The 22,137-nt window shown below is 40.8% G+C and overlaps 2 protein-coding genes across 7 annotated transcripts in view; both read left to right on the top strand.

Moving 5' to 3' along the window:
• Nucleotides 1-11,983, top strand: part of LOC125271585 (lysophosphatidic acid receptor 1-A-like) — a 55,898-nt gene extending 43,915 nt beyond the window's left edge. For all 3 annotated transcript variants that reach the window (XM_048195675.1, XM_048195678.1, XM_048195677.1), the window contains exons 3-5: nt 2,566-2,980; nt 8,793-9,065; nt 11,366-11,983. In XM_048195675.1, the coding sequence (XP_048051632.1) occupies nt 2,566-2,980; nt 8,793-9,065; nt 11,366-11,382 (705 nt within the window). In that variant the 3' untranslated portion in view covers nt 11,383-11,983. The remainder of the gene's footprint in view (nt 1-2,565; nt 2,981-8,792; nt 9,066-11,365) is intronic.
• LOC125271582 (lysophosphatidic acid receptor 1-A-like) overlaps nt 1-22,137 on the top strand; it is a 78,141-nt gene that overhangs the window by 43,911 nt on the left and 12,093 nt on the right. For 2 of the 4 annotated variants that reach the window (XM_048195670.1, XM_048195667.1), the window contains exons 2-3: nt 19,932-20,393; nt 21,455-21,869. In XM_048195670.1, coding sequence (XP_048051627.1) covers nt 19,977-20,393; nt 21,455-21,869 — 832 coding nt within the window. In that variant the 5' untranslated portion in view covers nt 19,932-19,976. Of the gene's footprint in view, nt 1-17,446; nt 17,572-19,928; nt 20,394-21,454; nt 21,870-22,137 lie in introns of those variants that run through there. The other 2 variants (XM_048195669.1, XM_048195668.1) reach the window with 2 other exon arrangements.

Raw genomic sequence — 22,137 nt, 5'->3', positions numbered from 1 at the left:
GAGAGCTGGCTTATTTTCCCTGGGTTTAATAAAATTACTTATACATCATCACACTTGTCCGCATACATGGGGATGAGTGAGAGAAAAGGATACAAAAAAACATTAGTCACAAATAGAAAAAGGAAAATAAAAGGGAAAAGAGTACAAAGTCGATAGAGCGGTTATCTCTTCTCCTGCTCACCGTTCGCATTCTCTTACAGACGCGTGCACACAATGCACATACGCAGTTCACATTCTACCTCAAATTATTGTAAATGCTTCTAAGTGACCGTTACAAGTTCCCTCTGTAAATGCAAGCTCGTCTCCACCAGAGTTGCCAACTGCTTTCAATTGAAAGTAGCTAAAACTGGTAGCTAAATGTCACTATATGACATCATAATGGCAAATTCATTGATCTATATAAATATGAATAGAAATCAGTGGGCAAAATAATAATCCAGATAAGGTTTGTCCAAGAAGTTTCTAGATTTGTCCCTAAACTTTTGAAAAATGTCTCAAAAGGGGAGGGGAAGTCACTGAATCTAGTGACAAAATCCCTAAATATGCAACACTGCTTTCCACAACTCAACTGAGGAACAGGCGGCATCAATTAGGCTCCTGCAAGAAGACAGGGAGGAACAGAAGAAAACAGGGAAAAACTACATTTCCCTTTTGACTCTCTCTCCCTTGCATTATCATCAACATACACAGCGAATTACACAGAAACACTTGTTACAACCAACAATAAATATAAAACGTATATAAAAATATATAAAGACCTTATGCCTTTTCGGGTGGTACTTAATAAACTGATAAACTTTATATCCGTAAATCAACTCTGATGAGCTATAATAAAGTGCTCTCACCTTCATTACTGCCGTATCCAGTATCACTCTGGAGGCTGTAAGCTGGATCACGAACAGTACTGATCTGTCCTTGAGTAACACATATTTAGCACAACCTCTGTTTTGTATTGTCCCTTTGTATTGACATTCCTTCACAAAGCAGTCCGGTGTGAAATGATTCACTCAGACATAAACGAATTTCGGTAGAGTTGAGGGAGCATTTTCTTCGAAAACAAAATTAATCCACCTCATCTTCATCAGCTCAGATTTAGGGAGTAAATGGAAAGAGCTATGTGGATTAATCCATCCAGCTACAGAACACCCTAAAACGCTTGGGAGACATTCTTTTCAGTGCAGCAATGGCAGACTGTACAACTCACTATGAACTCACTCAGGGCGGTTCTATGTTAAAATGGCAGTGTCTGTCAACATTTGTGGGTGGGGCCTGTGGCTAATGTGATGTCACATTGCCAGGGATCTGGAAATGGCTTGTTCTGAGACACTGGTTATGATTTATGGGGATTAAAAAAAGGGGTTAGTGTTAGGGTTATCATTATAGGGTGGTTGTGTACACACACTGCCAACACACATTTATAGCCAAACACCATGCAAAAGCGAATTTTGCATAATATGCCCCCTTTAAAGGGGTCATGAACTGAGAATTCAAAACTTTCTTGTTATTCCAAAAACAGCTTTTATTGAAACAAAGGCCAGACAATGACAGGATCTTAAAAGTGTAGAATTTGACATCATAGTGCTGCAAAAGATTGTCTTTGCAGAAGAAAATCAATGGCTACTTCTATCATCACGTCTTTGACCCTGCCCACTGGCACGTTAGTGAATAGTGACATGAGAAGGAGAAAATCCCATATGATGACCGGGCTAAAAATAACATTACCTTCCAAAGGATGTTAATGCTAGTGGGTTTTTTCAACTATGTGAAAGTCTCTGTAGAAAATTATTTGTTTGTATTCAGTACATTTCACGCTGGATAACTACTCATTTGAAACTGACCTATAATATCCTATGATATGAAATTTTATCTAAATATAAATGATCTCATAGATGTGGCTGTTTTGGTTCGCGGTTATAAATGCACCAGCTGCGGCAGTAAATGTGGTATATTGATATGACTTTGACATAGTCCTTTTTTATTTACTTGTTTTAAATGCATATTGCCCATCGTGCACCGTTTCCCTAAAGCCACCGTGGTGGCGGCGGGTCTTGGGCCCATCATCGCTGCTTGAAGCTATATTTGTTCTTATTATAGTTATCATTAGTTACTGTAATACTTGTTTTTACATTCTCGTTATAGTTGTTATAGTTACCATTATTGTTCTTATTATAGTTATCGTTAGTTACTATTATTAACAACTCGCTGTAGTTGTTGTTCCAGTAGATATTTTTATTTTTATAGTTACTGTTGGTATTTTCACTATAGTTATCGCTGCAGTTATCGTAATTGTTGTATTTATTGTTAGTTACCAGTATTGTTCTCATTAAAGTTAGAATTGTTGTTCTTGTTATAGTAATCAATATATAGTTATAGATGTCATTATAATTATTGTTATAGTGTAAGTGTGTAGTGTATAGTACGTCATGTAGAGCACAACTGTTGAGTTCCTCTTAAGACTTTTCTGAGGTTCTCCAGTAGTTTGGTGATGGACTATGGATGAACGTCTTCACATCGGTCATATTTATCGTGACTCTCATGTGTAAATTCTTTGCGTGTCTCCTTTAGGGTTTGATCGACACCAGTCTGACAGCGTCTGTGATTAATCTGATGGCCATTGCTCTGGAGCGACACCAGACCATCTTCACCATGCAGCTGCACAGTAAAATGACCAACCACAGGGTCGTGCTGCTCATCATCGGCATCTGGCTTATCGCCATAGTGATGGGTTTGGTACCCACTATGGGATGGAACTGTGTGTGCAACATTCAGAAGTGCTCCACCATGGCGCCGCTCTACAGCCGCAGTTACCTCTTGTTCTGGGCCATGTTGAACCTGCTGACCTTCACGGCCATGGCGGCCATCTACACGCACATCTTCATCTATGTTCTGCGCAAGAACCAACAGATGAGCCAGCACAGCTCTCAGGTCCAACACAAGGAGACGGTGATCAACCTCATAAAGACCATTGTCATGATATTGGGTAAGATGGATACTCGTTTCTGACTTATGACGTGTCCTAATTTTACGCAATGCATTTCTAACTATATATTTCTCTGTACAGTCTTTACTGGTAATTTACCGGTAAATTACCGGTAAGAGATCATGTGTGAACAGGACCTATTCAAAAATACTAGTAAATTGCCAGAGCCAAGTTGTAACATTACCAGTAAATTACTGGTAATGTGCTCTGTGTGAACACAGAATGAAGATTACCGGTAAGATCACATACAAAGTCAGGACGCGCTGATGTAAGAAGTCTGCTTTGGACCAACCAAAGTTTTTATGGAGATGATGTGATTACTCAGCACTGTTTACAGTGAGCTTTTTTAATAGTTCTTCTATTTAAACATGCCCTAAGATGATCATCTTTGACCGTTGTGCCACATCTCACAGCTTTTTCAGTTTGTCGCACTCGAGACCCAGCCTCCTTTTCCATTCATCAGCATTGCGGCTCTGCAGTTACTATTATGCATGGCTTGTGTTTTTAAGAGCAAAAACGTGTTCTGTTTGATCATTCGTTATGCCTGTCACTCAGATGTCAAAAAATGTTGTCATATTGAACTGAAACTAAAGCGCTTATCCTCATGCGGGCTAATGAAGACAGATGCGCAGTGTTTAAAGATCATTTCCGATGACTGACTTCACAGAATTTACTGGTATTTTGGTGCTATTGTGTGAATGGTCTCTTACTGGTAAAAAGCCAGAAAGTGTGAACAGCATATTTTTGTATTTACCAGTAAAGTCATTCTGGTAATTTTATAGTAATTTACCAGGATTGCTGTGTGAAAGAGGCTAATGTTCCTGACATTCAAGATATGGGGCAACAAATGCCCCTGTTTGAATTTTCCATCCAGAACAGCATGAGTGCAAATGTGATACTGTAATGAAGTCCACTGAAGTTGTTAGAACCCAGATGGAGTTTATTACATGAATCCGAACATAAATGAAATACAAAAGAAACAAAGTCTAGGCTTGGCTTTGCTAACATGGACTCACCAACAATGGTTACAGGGACAATACTAGACAAGGAACAAGGCAAGGAGCTTAAATACACAAGACTAATGATAAAACAAGGAACACCTGTGAACACAATCAAGATGAACCAATGAGAAAACGGAACAGTCAATCACCTTGTCACGAGATGAATGCAGATGAAGGCTGAATAACAATAAACCAAGTTTAATAATATAAGCAGGCGAGAATATATACACAGGAGTAAATGAGGGAATTAAACAGGAGCAGCTGGGCAAGGATTAACATAATCAGACACCATGGCAACTAATGAGAACATGACAGACAACAGAACAAACATGACATTAGCTCCCCCTCCAGAAGGCGCAACCACACGCCATAACAGAAAAAAGTTCACAAAGAAAGAGGGCAGAGGCTTTGGAGGAGGGCGAGGAGCTGGAGACGGACTGAATCCTGGGGACGTTGGCCACAGGCACCATGGTGGCGCTGAAGGTGGGAGGATCCAGGGTGGAGCCTTGACTGACGGGCTGGGCGGCAACCGGGAGTCGATCGGCGACGACAGAACCATGGTGAGTGGTGGAGGAACCGGCGGAACAGAGTGATTGATGGACCGTGGCGACATCGCAGAACTGGAAGATGGGAGTTGAGCCACTGACTCGCGGGAATGAGGTGATGACGTGGGGTGATGGTGTGGTAAGGGAGGCCGACGGGGAGGTTGGAGGAAGGGAGGAGTCCAGTGATGCCGAAGGGGTGCAGGGTGAGGACACAGCCCGAATCCCGGAAGTCCGTGGCTGCAGCTGGGCGTCGAATGCCGAAGGCCAACCTGGAGTGTTGAGCGATCCCAGCGGAGCTTCCGGGCAGATGGACCATGGAGCCGATGAAGGATCAAGGTTAATGCGATGGGCTGACAGGTCGAGGTGGAGGTGTGGGCCTGGAGGCCTGAGGTGCAGCCGGGGACTCGGCCTCTAGCCGAGCTGGTGGTAAAGAAGCTATGATTTGAAATACTAAGAAATGAAAAAGTAGGCTAAAAGGTAGCCACAATGTAACTACAATAGTGGACTTAAAACGCAGAAACAAATATACCAATAAAACGTCCTCATGTTTCAACTAAAGCAAACGATTAATAAAACACACTTGTAGCTGACTTCAGGTAGCTGCCAGTTTGAGCAGATTAATTAATCCCTGACATAGTATTAAAGCCCCTGAAATTTGTGATGGTCTGTTTGCCATCTGCCTTGAGTCATTTCCTGAGAGATTATCTTCTATCTTCTTCTTGTAGACCCCCTTTGCTTCTTTGATCCCTCTCTGAAGCTTATCTCTCAAAGCAGTGTACAGAGCTCTGTCACCTGACCTGAAGGCAGCATTATGGTCTTTGAGAAGTGTGCGGACCTGACTGTTCATCCAGGCCTTCTGGTTGGGGAAGAACCATATGCATTTGTCCACAATGACACTATCAAAACAGAACTTAATGTAGGATAGAGCTGTGTCTATGTATGTACCCAAGTCCTGATGTTGAAATAAGCCCCAATCAGTGTTTGCAAAACAGTCCTGTAGCTGATCAAGAGCATCCTTAGGCCAAGTTCTAACGGTCACCTTATGTGGTCTAGTCTTCTCCTGAGCTGGAATAAGGAGCAGAAAAAGGTGGTCTGACTGACCTAGATGAGAAAGAGGTGCAGCTCTGTACGCGTGTTTAATGTTGGTGTATACCTGGTCAAGTGTGTTTTCACCCCTAGTTTGGCACTTAACATGCTGGTATAATTTGGGAAGTACCGACTTAACGTTTACTTATAAGGTTTACTTATAATTGTAGTTATTATATAGATCTGGATCTGGTTATAGTTATCACTCTTGGTGTGAAGAGGACTTGAGTCTTGAAGGCCTCAGGTTGGAAAGATTGAAAACAATGCTGCCCAGTCAGTTTATATCTCCACATAAATTTAGACTCAGATTTTTATAGATCCAGAGCACTTCTGAAGACACTTTGTCAGTCGTTTCATCATGTTTTAGTTACACTCATATAAAAGAGCAAACAGACCTGCAGCGGTCTGAATGTGTTCAGTAAACTCCCCTTCTGGAGAATAACACACAGCAGCACAGTCGACATTCATAAACACGCTGAGGATCTGGGGGATGAAGGCCTGTTCGGGCTCGTCTAAGTGGACCTGCGTGCTTTCACTGTCTCAGCCTCATTTCTGCTCTGCTTTTCTCTCATCACTTCATCCTCCCAGAGGGAGAGAGAGGCAAGTACGTGCATGTCCTAACAAATGACCATCCGTCACGCCCGCTCGCGCTCACTCACATACAGGGAATGTTGACACACACATTCTGCCCAACTTCCTGGGAACTCAAGCTATGTGAAGTCTTGGAAGTATCCCATAAATTAATCCCATAAATTATTACATTAATTTTCCTGTTATCACTGTGAAGCTGCTTTGAAACAATCTGTATTGTGAAAAGTGCTATATAAATGAAGATAACTTGTTTTTAGAAGTTTTTAGTTTCACTTTAACAACACTCCTCTGACTTTCTCTTGTCAAGTCAGCTTTATTTATACAGCACTTTATTCAATGGAGATTGTTTCAAAGCAGCTTCACAGTAATAAACAGGAAAATCAATGACGTAGAATCACTGATGCAAACTTAAATATGAGTGTCAGGGATCAACTATGGATACCTTCTAAAGTTCTTTAAAGAATGATTGGAGGATGTTAAATGCCAGTTTTTCTTTTTATTTGGTTTTCTCCCAAGCCAGTAAAGTTCAGGATGCTCACAGGTGTGAAAACATGAAAAAGTTCCAAAGCCCCATCCACACTCCCACCACAGAGGGTGAGCAAGCTCTGGATGATTTTTTTTTTTAAAGAGAACTGTATGGAAGAGGATGATTCTCTGCCCCCACTGGTTCCGTCCAACAAAACTCCTCCTGTGTCTCTGCTGGTTCCGTCCAGCAAAAGTCCTCCTGTGATTCCATTGTTCCCTCCCAGCCTCCCTCTCCCGCCTCCTCTTCAGACTTCATCCAGTTTCTCTGCCCAGTCGCTGCTGTCTCCCGTCGGCCCCTTGGTTCCTCTTCCACCAGCCCTCTGTGGTGTGGATCCATCTCGGGCTCACCTTCTACCTCTGATCCAGTCGCTCCACCTTGGCTCGTCATCCAGAATCCTCCACCCTGGCTCTCCCCCCCTCAGCTCCACCTGGGACCATCGGCAATTCGGCTACACCGGGCTCCCCCAAACCTCCGGCTCCACCTCGGTCGGATGTCACCACGCCTTGGCCACGGACTTGCAAGCCGTCTGCTGTGTGCTCTCTCTCCACCCCTACGGCTCAGTCTGGCTCCACCCTCCCCCTGGCTCCGCCTCAGCCCTCAGTCGCTCCGGTTCCACCTCAGACATCTGGTACTCCTGATCCACCTCGGGGATCGTCGATACGCTTCCGTCATGGCCACCGACAAAGCCTGCGGTATCGTGCCTGGTCAACGGCCCTCTGTCTGCACTCTGGGCTCCTTCTCCACCAGCTCTGTCTCCATCTCTCATCTCCATGGCCTTGTTGAGGAGTTTTACACCATGGCTTCTCCCTCCCCCGACTTCGCCTTGGGGTATCATTTTGGCTGGACTCTGGATTTCCACCAGACTTATGGTGTATTCCAAATTACAAGTTCCAGCACATATTCCAAGTTACACTGGTTAAAAACTCCAAGAATGATCACAGGGGCATCAGGGTAACAGAGCTGCAGTTCGTGAACCTGGTCAGCAATTAGACTAGCCGCCTGCGATGGTTTGCCGTTGGGTGGTACATATACTACAAACAGCAAGATGCAACCAAATTCTCTTGGCAAGTAAAAAGTTCTTAAAGTCATGCCAAGGATTTCTACATTAAAATCACAAATCTCGCATTTAACTGAGTGCGCCCGGCATCACTTTTCGTTTATATACACACATGTCCCACCTTCTCTGGTTTTCCCTGAATCCTTACCCCTGTCCGCTCAGATTAAAGTGAAACCAGGTAGCTCAAAAAGAGAGTCTGGCATTGAGGGTTGTAGCCAGCTTTTCGTAAAGCATAATGACGATGCCTCACGAAATTCGTTACAGTACCTTGTATTTGATCTTTATAGTATCCACTTTGTTGTGAGCGCAGGTTACCGAAGGTGATGGAGGGCAACGGCGGCCGACTGAATCTCTGATGCAGACGAGTTTGTATGTCGCCTCTCTTTTCTTGTGTTTCAGTTTGACCACCTCCTGTGGTGTAATTGTACTCTCCTCCAGTTTTAAACGCTCAATACATTAAACAATAAAACAAAAACAATGGACGAACCATACTGAAAACACAGTGCACAGCTGAGCAGCGCACCGGAAGAGGAAGTAATTTCTTGGATGCTCTTCACCTTCCTCCAGAACCCCCGCCCTCCCCCTCATTTGGACTCTTACAGCGCAAGAACGCGTATGAGAATTTATACACATGGGTACAACCATTTCTCAAAAATAATATAATATGGAGGAGTACTAATAATAAAGCAACACAATTTCCTTCAATACACCAATATAAATTGCACAATACAGCATTAATTTCTGCAGTAATTATAGAAAGTCAAGAGCAATAACTTGAGTATTCTAAATAAAGACATTTGTGTATATTTAAGTCCGTTTGCATAAAACACGCCCAATCCATCTCTATATCAGGGCTTTCTGCACAAACCTTTCCTTTATGCATTTTGTCGCTCTCTACAAACATGCAACATTTCCAAACGATTGTCCTAAAATCCTAAACATTTATTTTACACGTCACTGTGTGTTTCTGATTATGTGTTCAACGCTCTTGTGCTCTCTCTGGCAGGTTGTTTCGTGGTGTGTTGGACGCCGGGTCTGGTTCTGCTTCTGCTGGACAGCTTCTGTGAATCCTGTGACGTCCTGACATACGACCAGTTTTTCCTGCTGCTGGCCGAGTGCAACTCCTTCATAAATCCCATCATCTACTCCTACCGCGACAAGGACATGCGCGACACCTTCAAACGCATCCTCTGCTACCCGTGCCGGACGTCCCAGCAGACGGGTGAGCACTCGGGCATCCGCTTCAACACCCTCAAGCAAGAGGTACTTCTACCAAGAGGTAAATCTTTTTTTGTTGTTTTCTTGTACAAATATTTAAACAATCTTAAATCAGCATACATTTACTGGAGAAGCAAAATTACTTAGGATATTAAAGGGGGGTGTAGTGCTATTTCATGCATTCTGACTTATTTACACTGTTAAATAGTTACATTCTCATGCTAAACATGGCCAAAGTTTCAAAATACGAGTTGGATGTATGACGGAGTATTTCTGTGCCAAATATACTACTTCCAGTTGTGGACATGTTTCGCCAATTTTTTTTTTAGTATGGTCCTTTATCACGTAATAAAGCGCGGAATTCCTTGTATAGGCACTTCTCCCTGATAAGTGTGCACACACACATCACCCAGAGCAAGAGCACGCCCATCAACACGCTTCGTTCGGGATATGGAAGCCGAGAGATTTTTCAACAGTGGCTGTGTCCCAATTCAGGGGCTGCACCCTTCGAAGGCCACATTTGAAGGCTGCATACATCATCGAGGCAGTCTCATTTAAGAAAAATAACCATTAGATTGCAAAGTAAGAAAGAAATAACAGTATTTTACACCTCACAATGAATATCAGTCAATTTGATTACAGTTACTTTTCTTAAATATGACATCCTTGCCTTCAAATGTATTCAGCCTTCAAATGAGACCTCCGGAGGATGCAGCCTCTGAAATGAGATGCAGCTCCTGTCACCAAAGGAGTGTGTTTTTGGTTGTGAGGGAAAGATTACCTTTTTCAGCTTCCTAAAGAACCCAGCATTAAGGGAACAGTGAATGAAGTTTGTTTTTCCAGGGCAGCAATGGAGTTGTGCACATATGCTTGTTTGTTCCTGGGATTTCAGTGATGCTTTGTAAACAAGTCCCAGTTCGTCGCTGGATTTGCAGATCGTGGGCAGTGAGTAAAGCTGCATCAGATGCTGTGCTTTGTTGGCAATCGGCGCGCAAGTGCATATAATGTAAACAACACAAACGTTTTTGTTCCCTTTTTATTTATAATGATGTCGCAGCTAGCAGACGATCTCTTTGCAAAAGCTGCGCACGCTCGTGACTCTTTAGCTCTGCCCACGGCACGCCTCCAGGAGCTCGGCTTTTTTCGGAGAGACTCGGTACAGCGTATCTATCTTTTATAAATGTGATAAAACTAAAGACTTTTCAGAGATATGAAGGATGCAATATTACTCCATATGTACTCAAGACCCTTTTAAGTCTTGTTTTCAGAAAAACTGATTAAAATGACGTGAGTTTGTACTTAAAATAAGAAATATTTATGGAAGCTTGTTTATGCCATAGAATTTAAAAATGTAAAATAATGACTTTTTTTCTTGTAATTGCTAGAAAAAAAAATCTGAACTGTGAGATATAAACTCAATTGCAAGAAAGTCAGAATTGCAAGATAAAAAATCACAATTGCTAGAAAAACTGCAACTGTGAGAAAAAAGTTGCAGTTACCTTTTGAACCAATGGGGTTCATTCTCATGTTACGCAGCACATTTGAGCTTTTTCAAGAACCAATGAGGTTCATTCGTGTTACGCAGCACGTTAACCGAGAGCTTAGTTAGTTAGCAGGCTAGCAGATTTGCCCTTTGTTTACATCATAGCAACTACATAAAATTTATAATTGGAACTGTTAATAGAGAATACAACTACAAATAATAAAACATACTTACAAGTTGTGATCCATAAAAACAGATTGACCTGACAAAATGGAACGGCTCCATCTTTCAGGAGAAGCTTTTGTGTGTAGCCTGCATTGTGCTCTCTTACATTCTGGAAGCTGTTCTCCGTAAAATGTGCAGTGCACAGACAAACGCTGGGGTTATAATGGAACAGTGTTTAAAATTAATTTTAACCACTCTAAGTTCATCCTCCTTGGGACAGAGTTCTCTAGCGCAGCTCAACCAGGCCTCGTCCCCTTTTTTGTGAATTCTGTGGGCGGGGATTATTTAAATGAGTAACATTGTGACTTCACAAGATCTGGGAAAAAGCGCTGTTGTCCAAACTGTTCGTTGTAGTTCTTGGAAAGTGGATTCTGTTAAATAAAATATCTCCCTTTGGAGTGAACTTTGAGTGTCATAACTTTGCAGATGTTGTTTGTGCTCTAACAGCAACATTACACACTAACTAAAGTTGAAAAAGTGAAAAACCATAACAGGACCCCCTGGATCTTCCCCCATCTTTTTGATTGATTGATTGATTGATTGATTCTCTCTGATCTGTGACTATAAGCACTTCTTCTCTCATGGGTCTTCCTGGGTGAGTTCATCTTACAGTTATTTGCAGCCCAGTGTTTTGTCGGCTCTCTGTGTCTCAGGCTCGCAGGGCTCGTGATGGAGGCGATGAACAGGCTAACGGAGGACAGGTGGTGCTGAAGGACGGAGAGAAGATGCTGGACTCCTCTGAGAGCTGAGGAACGAGAAGGATCTGTCTGTCTGTCTGTTGATGAAATATTTTATTTATTCTATAAGAAAACAATTATAGAAATATTTTGAATACTATAAAAGCCAGATGTGTTTTAAAGGCCTCATGGCCTACATGAAATTATTATTACATAGGTCAGATGTGTCTGAGAAAGTCTTGTGGCCCAATGAGCAGTTTTTTGCTAGGTCAGGGGTTTTCCAGTAAACAACAGATGGCTTTGAAAGACCAAGTCCATTATTAAGGGGTGTGAAATACATATGTCACTTGGAGGATTCTTGTCTCTGGGAAAGACAGTCAAGTCACCTTTAATCATATAGCGTTTTTTTTACCATGCAAATTGTTTCAAAGCAGCTTTACAGAAATAGCAGGATCATATTTAGAACTCTAGAAAAAAATAAAAATAAAGTCCTACACCTTCCCTATTCAACTTAAAAATGGAACGCGGCGCCAGTTCCATTTTTTTCCATAAGTTGAATAGGGAAGGCGTAAGACATACAGTGTAAGCTTTTTGAAGAATACGGAAAGCAGAAGAACATGCAAGCCGATCATTTGTTTATAAAGCATATACAGTTGTATTTTTTTTTTCAAAAATGACCTATGGTTTAGCTAGATTAGACTCTTATTCCTCGTCTGGTATCGTTTAAAGCTCTTTGAAGCTGCACTGAAACTGTAATTTGGACCTTCAACCGTTTGGTGCCCATTGAAGTCCACTATAAGGAGAATAATCCTGGAATGTTTTCATCAAAAACCTTAATTTCTTTTCGACTGAAGAAAGAAAGACATGAACATCTTGGATGACATGGGGGTGAGTAAATTATCAGGAAAAGTTGATCTAAAAGTGGACTAATCCTTTAAAATAGCATGGGGAAACTGCTGTTGTCAATCAGATGAGACTTCTGAAATTAAGAGACAATTAAAAGAGATTATTGTAGAATTTATAAAGGATACATTTGATTAATGCAGATCTCTGAGTGTTTAATTTCCAGATGACACCAGATGACTTCTGGGGCAGATGCCTTGACCTACCAAACGACAGAAACTGGACTGTGTAACAAGTGAAGGACATGTCTGCAGAGAGAAGAAGAGGCATTGGTTGATGGGCCTTCATCGCCCCTGAAAGAGGAAGTTGAAAACTTCTGAGGGGCTGATATGGACAAAGACTGAGTCAATGCAGAAATGACTGAGAAAACATGTTGTCATTATAAAAAAAAGCTTCCTCCACAGCTTGATCAAAAGTCAGACTGAACAGAGGCAGAGGCAACAGCATCCAGAGTCAAACCACTGTCACACCATGACTCCAAAGCCACTATTAGATCGGAAGTCTCGCACATTCACAGATTACACAGTTTACATGGAGATGACAACAGTATCGTTTTCAAAAACTTGCACTTTGAAACCTGTTTTCAAAAGTTTGCCTTTTCAGGCCACCAAAACACCGTTGTCATATAAATGTATGGCCATAAAATCTTTCCGTTTTTAGTTGAAAACTGTGTCGTGTAAACAGCTTACAAATGTCATCTAGTGAAAAGGTTTGGTACTGCGCACAAAAAAAAAAACGTACTGAAAAGTTTTGGAGATATCAACTTCAAAATTGGCACAGAACTTGTTCAGATATTTACCTTTTAAGTTTTAGAGTTGAACATGTTTTGTAAAATACATATTTTACATTTTCTTAAAGGGACAGTTCACCCAAAAATGAAAATTATTCCATGATTTACTCACCCTCAAGCCATCCTATGTGTATATGACTATCTTCTGTCAGATGAACACAATCAGAGATATATTTAAAAATATCCTTAGTCCTCCAAGGTTTATAATGGTTCTGAAATCCATTAAAAAATTAATCAATACGTCTCCAGGGGGTTAATAAAGGCCTTCTGAAGAGAATTGAAACATAGTACACACTGCCATGACGTTCTACACTACGCCACAAACTTTGAAAATAAAAAGTTGTTAAACTGGCACTTCAGTAATAGAGTTGAAGAGCTAGTGTTTTTGATTTTGGGTCTGTAGTTGCTTTTGAAAGGCTATCTATATGGGTCAAATTGACCCACGAAGAGTAATAACGTATACAATTTCTGTATGCACATTTCACAACACATCAGCATGTTGAAACTTTGCATGCATATTCATGACCCTAAATGAGAAAATGTCACAAAATTTCAAGACAAAAAAAAAAAAAAAAAAAAAAAGTTTAACCGGCATTTCAGTTAACTCAAAAATAGAAACGGGTCAAACTGACCCACAAACCTTATATAAGGGTTAAAAGAGCAGCTTGTGAGCAACAAAAAAGAGCAAAAATAAAAATATCTATTATATATTGAAAAACTTTGAGTTTACAACAGCAGTGTTTAACACAACCACATGCCAAATGACATCGGCCAGCTGTATTATTAGTTGTGTTACTATTGTGGTATTCACACCTTGATATTTAGGATGGATAATTGAACATAAAAATAAGGCCATATTGATGTCAGTTATTAGGCGAAACACTTCAACTTTAGATTGATGGACAAATGAGATAAAAGGACATATGATTACACCAGCAACACTTTTTACTATTTTAATTTTAGATGCACATGGTTTTGACCATTGCACAAAGGGGGGAAGTGGTTAGAAAAATACAACCAAAGTTGATGGTAGATGAGTTTTTTGAGCCGAATGCAACACAAACAATGCGAAACAAAAGGTGTGTACGTAGATCTGGTTGGTCAATGTGTCTGTGAGGAGATCTATCCAATGGACTGGATGAACTGGACGAGACTGAAGAAAACCCCTTTAGAGAAGGGGTGCCTTTTATTTTTGCTCTTTATTTTCAAATTTATTGTATTTTGATAGTAAGGGAGTCAGTATGCTCATTGTATTTTTCATTTCTTCTAAAATTAGTTAGCATGATTAGAATTGGGGTAGTGTAGGAAGAAAGTTAGAGGGTGTTATGTTTGTTATTTTGGCATATACCCCGTCATTTATTATGTCCTTATATTCATCAAGAATTTGCTCAAATTAAGATATGTGAAAGTAAGGTGACGAAGAGGGTCAGAAGCAGGTCATTGCCCATGTTATGAGGTAATGCAGATTTAAGGGGATGATAAGAAAGATGTTTGATTATTATTTTTTTTATTTGCATGATAAATATAATTTACTGCCTGAGTCTATTTTGGTTAGTAGATACGATAAAAGTGTAAGAATGGCCCTGGCCAGAGATGAATTCAGATGTCCTGCAGGCGTCTTGCCTTTGTTGCTTTGTTCAATAAAGTCTTATTTTGACTTCTGGAACTCTGCCTCTTCATCTTCATTTGCAAGAAAGAGATGACTTTTCTCCACTACATGAAGTTGTGTGAACAAAACATGATATCCGTGTACATCCGAGCACATGTGCACTTTAGTCAGAGCGGGAATAAAGCGATTAAGGTGTTTACATGCCTGTTTATTGCGATTAAAACTGCCGTACACCACCTAGTTTAATGCGATTATGCTTACTATGATTATGAGCTTAATCGCATTACTTTAACCAAAGTATTGCGTTTACATGAGGTGAAGTCGCAATATTGCCAAAATCCCATTATAATCGTATTATGAGGGTGCATGTAAATGCACTCAATGTGTTATATATCATATTAAAAACGTGTTAATTTATGTTAGAAACATGTTAAATAATGCTAACAACGTACTAAATCATGTTAGAATCATGTAAGCAACATCTTAAAACATGCCAGCAATGTGGTCAATCAAACTAGAAACATATTATCAACAAATTAAAACACCTTAGCAAGATTATCTCTCTGTTTTTTTTTTCTGATGAACTGTATTGCCTTCAAACTTTAAGCTTGCGGTACTTTGACGTCATGCACCGATCGGTCTGTGCAGCGTTGCTATCCTCCTGCCGTCGCCTAGCAACAGTCTCTTTGGAGACAGAGATGCTCTTCTCCTGTTGCCGAGCGACAGCGTAGCCAAAGGCAGCGTGGACCCCTTCTTCTTCCTCTTCTTCTTCTGCAGAGAGATCGCCCTCTGGAGTCCCGCCCAGGACATGACAGATCTCACGTCAGCTCCGGATCCGAACAGATGAGTCTTTGAGGAGGATCCCAAAGTCTAAAAACTGATTAGTCAGCTACAAAAATGAACTCCGAGAGGAGCATTTAGCTAAATATATGCACTATAGGCTATTGCATATTCATGGAACATGTGCTTCAGTATTTAAAATATTAACTATTATGTTGACTGTATATTTTTCTACCTACTGTTAATGATAGTTATATATCCTTGAAATGTTTTAATTACATTTAATTTTTAATAATATAAATGCATTTGTATAATGTTTAATTTTTTTACATAGAATGTGAGCAGCTTACAAACAGCCTTCATATGTTATGTAGGAGCCATTTTAATGCAATTAATTGTCCATTGGGTGGCGCTCTGGCATGGTATATTAAGGGCACCTGGGTAATGAGACAATGAGACAAATACTTTCTCACTCCTGTTATCAATACCAGCGGCTTAGTGGAAAGCTGTAACATGTTAAATAATTCAGATAATGTAAATGATAACATCAATGAATCGACTGTAATCTACCTCATCAGTGGCTCATACCGCAGTAAAAAGCGTTTAGCATTCAGTCAATTCACACTGTGTTTCTTCTCTCAAATAATTTAGACTCAGATCAATATTTATGTCCATATATTTATTTATTCAATAACTAGCCGTGTCATCATCACTGATAACCCCTTCAGGAGGATAACGATCTCTTGTCAGGGTTTGTTTTGTGGTAATAATGACGTGAAGTCTCCGTTTCCCAGAATGACCAAGAAATCTGTCTTTGACTGACAATAAATGCGCTGAGATCAGTGAAAGCGCTGGCGTGAGCTGCTGTGTTTCAGTGAGAGCTGACCTCAGATCAGTTCAGACTCTGGATGTGGGTCAGGGTTTGCGTGAGAGAAACACTCATCATGAAGTGTCTCTTGTGAATGACTCTGTCTCTCTCTGATCCTGTGTCAGACTCGTGCAGATCATCTCACAGTCAAAGTCCGTTCATTCTCGCCTCTTTGGCTATGTTCACAATGTCAGTCCTATCCTATTGGAATATGATCCAAAATTATTGACGTCCACATTGTGTATCGCAACTGTTCAGATCCGATTTGTGAAAAATCGGATTTGGACTGACAGTCTGAACGTGGCCTGAGTGTGAAATCAGACAGATGTGTGTCTCTTCTCTGATTGGTTGCAGGGGGCCCATCTGGCCGTGATTGATTCGCTGATGTCGCTGAGCACCATGGAAACGGTGGGTCGGGTCAAGATGTCGAAGGGACGGATCAGTTCAGGCCCGGCAGGAGCTGGGAGAACGCTCTTCTGGATCAACAAGGTTCCTCCATCTAGAACCCTAAAGCGAGAGCCCAATCTAGATCTCAGCAGAAGCACCAGGCCACAAACACACTGCAAAGTCAGAAGTGGAGTGAATCCGTATTTAACTGCAGTGTGAACACGGCAAATAGGATCTGAATAGATGCGTTCGTGTTTATAGAGCAGAAAGATAAAAATACTGAATAAATTTGTTTAAAAAAATTGGATAACTGCAGTTGCAGTTTTATACGAAATTCCAACTTTGCACAACTTTGGATGGAAACATAGCTATAGACAAACTTATTGCTTCTGTAGACATAGTGAAATCAGCTTTTAAACAAATCGAAATAATCAAATCAAGTTCATCTCTAGATGTGTTGATGTTGCAGTGATTGTCAGAAACCAATCCAGTGACATCAAATCACGGCTTGATTTCTCGTGCAGGTGAATCAGACATTGCGGGAAAGCACTAATGTTGAAGATAATCCAAAATCAAACCCCTACACACACACACACACACACACACACACACATTTTAAAAGCTTCAAAGTTAAAAATATTCTCCTCCTCATTTGTCAGTCATGTCACCTGCATCCAATCAGCTGCATCCTCAGGGGCTCGTTTGGCCCCGCCCTCCCCCAGTACAGGTGAGTTTGCGCGCACAGAGAGGCATCAGTGAAGCGAGTGCACGCCTGATTAGGACATGAGATTCGACCCGAGTGGACCAGATTGAGTGGATCATAACCAGCGGGGCGTGAGGAAACGGTGAGTGTTGTGTAGTTTTACTCTGAATGACTGTTTTAAGTTTAGCTTACTTCTTGAGTTTTGTCTGCAGTTGATAGTGCTTCAGTTTCAAAAAAAATTAAAAGTAAAAAAAATAATAAAATATGTGAATTTATGAGCAACAAATGAGTGCATATTTAATTAGATAACCTCATCTGCATATCTAACATTTCAGAAAACGTAAAAACAAACAGTTGTCTTTAAAGGGGACCTATAATGCTCCTTTCACAAGATGTAATATAATCTCTGGCAGGGCTCTGAACCGGATCAAGGAACGAAAATGAAAACTGGAAACGACCAAAATTTTGTTCTATGCAAAACTACCATAACTGAGTGTTTAAGCAGCAAAAAAAAGTTTAGCAAAAAAAGAGATCAGTTTAAAATGAGTTTGAGTTGTTAAATACTCATAGTTTTATTGAGACATCAAGAATCAGCATTTAAATCTCAACAATGGTGACAATCAAAAGTGCCCTACTGCAATGCATGCTGGGTACCAGAATACTACAAAACACCCAGCATGCATTGCAGCATGGCACTTTTGATTGTCACCATTGTTGTCATCATATATTAATTTTTAGTGCTCATGACTGATAAAATCTTCTGATTGCTGCAGGAACTCATGATGATGTAAGACAGGGTTTATAATGTAAATATATTAATAGCACAACACAATTGTTAGATTCAAATGACATCAGGCCATTTCATGATGACCACAAAACAATCAACAGACAATCATCATCATCATCATCATCATCATCATCATCATCATCAGATGTTGTTTTGCTTCAGCTTTCTTTACTACTGCAAATGTGTTTAACAAACACACTGTCACAGCAGACAGTAAAGACAAATGAGTATAATAAGAGTGAAGAGCCCAGCTAGTGGAAACAGTAATCACTGTTACGGTGACTTCATAATGAAACACATTAGAGTTAAATCGCTGTTAATTCTCAATAACAACCTTTGTAGATTTCTAACATAAATAAAATCAGTCTGGTTAGTAATAAGTGAAGCTGGTGATGCTGTTTGTGGAGTAGTTTAATCAGATCTTCAGAGATTTCATGTCTTTTATCTTCAGTTGATTTCATCTAAGGCTGTGGCTGAAGTCAGTTGTAGTTCTTGTGTTTCTGCTCGTCTCTTTTTCTGTTCTCTTCTTTCCTTCAGTGATTCTTACAGTGGCCGAGAGAGCTCAACGCACTGCAAATGAAGAAAACACATGCAGATAGAAAAACACCAGCAAATAAAGAAAACATCTTCATCAGTTTGACAACAAATCCGCTGCAAAAGGTCACAACACATGCAAATACAGAAACGCGCTGCAAATAGGCCTCCTCACTATCCACATACGATAAACCAAACTCACCTTTCAGGTTCACACCACTGAAGAGTAAACATTTTCGTTGTGGTCTGTGCCCCTCCCGGCCTCAGGACAAATGATTTGTGGGGTATTATTTTGCATAAAAAATATTATTAATAATAAATAATATATTTTTTAATAATTTACTTGATTTTATGTCTCAAATCCCAGTCATTTATTCACTGCAGAAAGTGAAACTAAAAACTCAGCGATGAGAGCTCTACTTCAACATGTTCTGATAACACGATTGAACCTTAATTTATCTCTTAATATTTCTCTTGTGGCCCGTACATAGTTTTTTTTTTATATAAATGAGTAGTTAGCTAATCTTATCACAGCGCGTCGGTTATGTGTGATGCGCTATAAATTATTGCGGGGCAAATTAAAATATAAATTGAATTCTAAAAGTAGCCCAATCATCATCATCATCATTATCATCTTCATCATCGTCATCATTCAGATCATCGCAGAAGGGGCTTGAGGTCACCGGGCCTGGTATGTGCTATTTGCAGCGTGTTTCTGTATTTGCACATGTTATGAACTTTTGCAGCGCATGTGTTGTCAAACTGATGAAGATGTTTTCTTTATTTGCTGGTGTTTTTTCTATTTGCGTGTGTTTTCTTCATTTGCAGCGCATTGAGCTCTCTCGGCCACCATAGATTCTGCTTGATAACGGGCTTATTAAGGCTGAGATGACTCTATATTTAATATACACAGATTTTGTGGCTCAGATAAGGGCCAGTTTAGGTTTATTTCTTTGCTCTTGGCTGACATGTGGCATTGCTGTGGCCTGCTTGTGGCTCAGATCTGGCAAACCGAAGCGGCCCACACAAGGACCGTAACTCATTGCAGCATGTGGGCCAGATCATCATGCCACATGTGCCAGATGTTGGCCGAATCTGGGCTGACACAGTGTTGCTATCTGGGTTGGTGATTAAAAACCTGAATAATATTCACTCCTTGTATTTTTCCTTTGTTGCAGTAGATCCGATTCTTCAGACTGAAGGTTCACAGCTCCATGCCTCCATGAATGACCTCTGACACTCGAAGGCCCCTCCCCTTCACTCCCATCTATCAGATCTCATCCAATCACCCGCTCTTGCTGTCTTCCACGGCCCAATCGCTGTCCGCCACGATGGTTTGCTACTACAACGAGTCTATAACTTTCTTCTACAATCTCAGCAAGAAGAACATCAGTGACACGTGGCGGACGAAAGACGTTGTGGTGGTTTCCATGGGACTGCTCGTTTGTTTTTTTGCAATCTTCGCCAACATCCTGGTCATGATGCCCATCTTCATGGACCGCAGGTTTCATTACCCCATATACTATCTGCTGGGAAACCTGGCAGCCGCGGATCTGTTCTCCGGCATCTCCTACTTGTACCTGATGTTCCACACTGGTCCCTGGACCATCAAGCTCTCCATATATCAGTGGTTTGTCCGACAGGTAAGGCTGTGGTTTGGGAGTGTCTGGGATTGGTGTTTAATGAGTAATGTTGGTGCTGAATAGAGTAACCATGACTGGTTTAGCAATAGAAACCGAACAGAGATTCAGGTGTTTGACACACCAATGAAGCTGTGTTGGAGTAAGCGTTTATATTTGTTGAATATTCCCGAGGTAAGTACATCTGAAATCAATGTGGTTGAGCAACAGGACATGCTGTGCTTCCCATTTCCTGTAAGGAATTCTGGGAGAAGACCTGCTGTCTTAGTTGAGAATCATGTAGAAATGGAAATTCATTGGATAAAAACTATTTAAAAAAATACACACAGAAACTCACTCACACACACAGAAAGTCTTCATTACAAACCACCAAAATAAAAGTGTGGTTTACTTGAGGAAATTATGACATAAATATATTACTCTTTATAATAAAATTGTAACTTGTATAAAAACTAAGTTTTATAAATTTTGATAAAAGATAAAATTTTTAGATTTTATTACATTTTGAAAAAATGGTTGAAATTGTTAACCCTCTTATGGTTCTAGTTTTCTGTTGACACTCAATGTGTTTGGGGTCAATATGACCTCAAACATTTATAGAGTGATTGTACAAAAAACAAAAAACCTCAACAACACCATTAGCATGCATATGAAATATTACATTTGTATGGAAAAAAAATTCAATTCACATTTATTTGTATAGCACTTTTCATGATACATATCATTTCAAAGCAGCTTTACAGAGAATGCATGTCAACATTGCAATTTAAGAATGTAGTTAGCAAATAATGTAATAATTTAGGCAGTTTAATTTACAATCACTGTTAGCAGTTTAATTGAAGGTAGAAACAATGAGCTCCTGGAAACATTAACAATAATTAGGATATATAGAAATTGGGCAGTGTGCATGTTGATCCAGATGATTGCGTCTTCTGAAGTCCTCGCAGGAGTTGGCGCCGTCTCTTCATAGGTGTTGGTCATCTGAGGTCTTCTTAAGAGGCTGGATCCAAACTGAAGCTGATGTACTCTCTAGTCACTCTCTAAATTCTTTGTGTCTTCTTTAGGGTTTGATTGTCACCAGTCTGACAGCATCTGTGATTAATCTGATGGCCATCGCTCTGGAGCGACACCAGACCATCTTCAACATGCAGCCGCACAGTAAAGTGACCAACCACAGGGTCGTGCTGCTCATCATCGGCATCTGGCTCATCGCCATAGTGATGGGTCTGGTGCCCACTATGGGATGGCACTGCGTGTGCAACATTCAGAAGTGCTCCACCATGGCGCCGCTCTACAGCCGCAGTTACCTTGTGTTCTGGGCCGTGTTGAACCTGCTGACCTTCACGGTCATGGTGGCCGTCTACACACACATCTTCATCTATGTTCTGCGCAAGAACCACCGGATGAGCCAGCACAGCTCTCAGGTCAAACACAAGGAGACTGTGGTCAACCTCATGAAGACTGTCGTCATGATATTGGGTAAGATGGATACTCCTAATGTGACGCAGCGCTCTGGAGATGAAGATGACGCTGAGCTTCCCACTTCTGCAGTGTTTGCTTTTGCAGATTCAGAGTTAGCAGCCATGCTTGCCCGTGTCGCTGCATGCTCGGACTCACTCTGAGAAATCATGACTGGATGATTGGTTTCTGGGGGATCAGTGCGATGCTGAAATCGCCTTGCCCCACCCCTGTGCCTTTCTTCCCAGAGTTGCATGAAAAATTTTGGCTAATTAGTGCCCGTATGGAA

This window comes from Megalobrama amblycephala, linkage group LG7 (genome assembly GCF_018812025.1).
Source record: "Megalobrama amblycephala isolate DHTTF-2021 linkage group LG7, ASM1881202v1, whole genome shotgun sequence".
Taxonomy (NCBI): Eukaryota; Metazoa; Chordata; class Actinopteri; order Cypriniformes; family Xenocyprididae; genus Megalobrama; species Megalobrama amblycephala.
The sequence above is the reverse complement of the archived record's forward strand: the minus strand, read 5'-3'. Positions and strand labels throughout refer to the sequence as shown.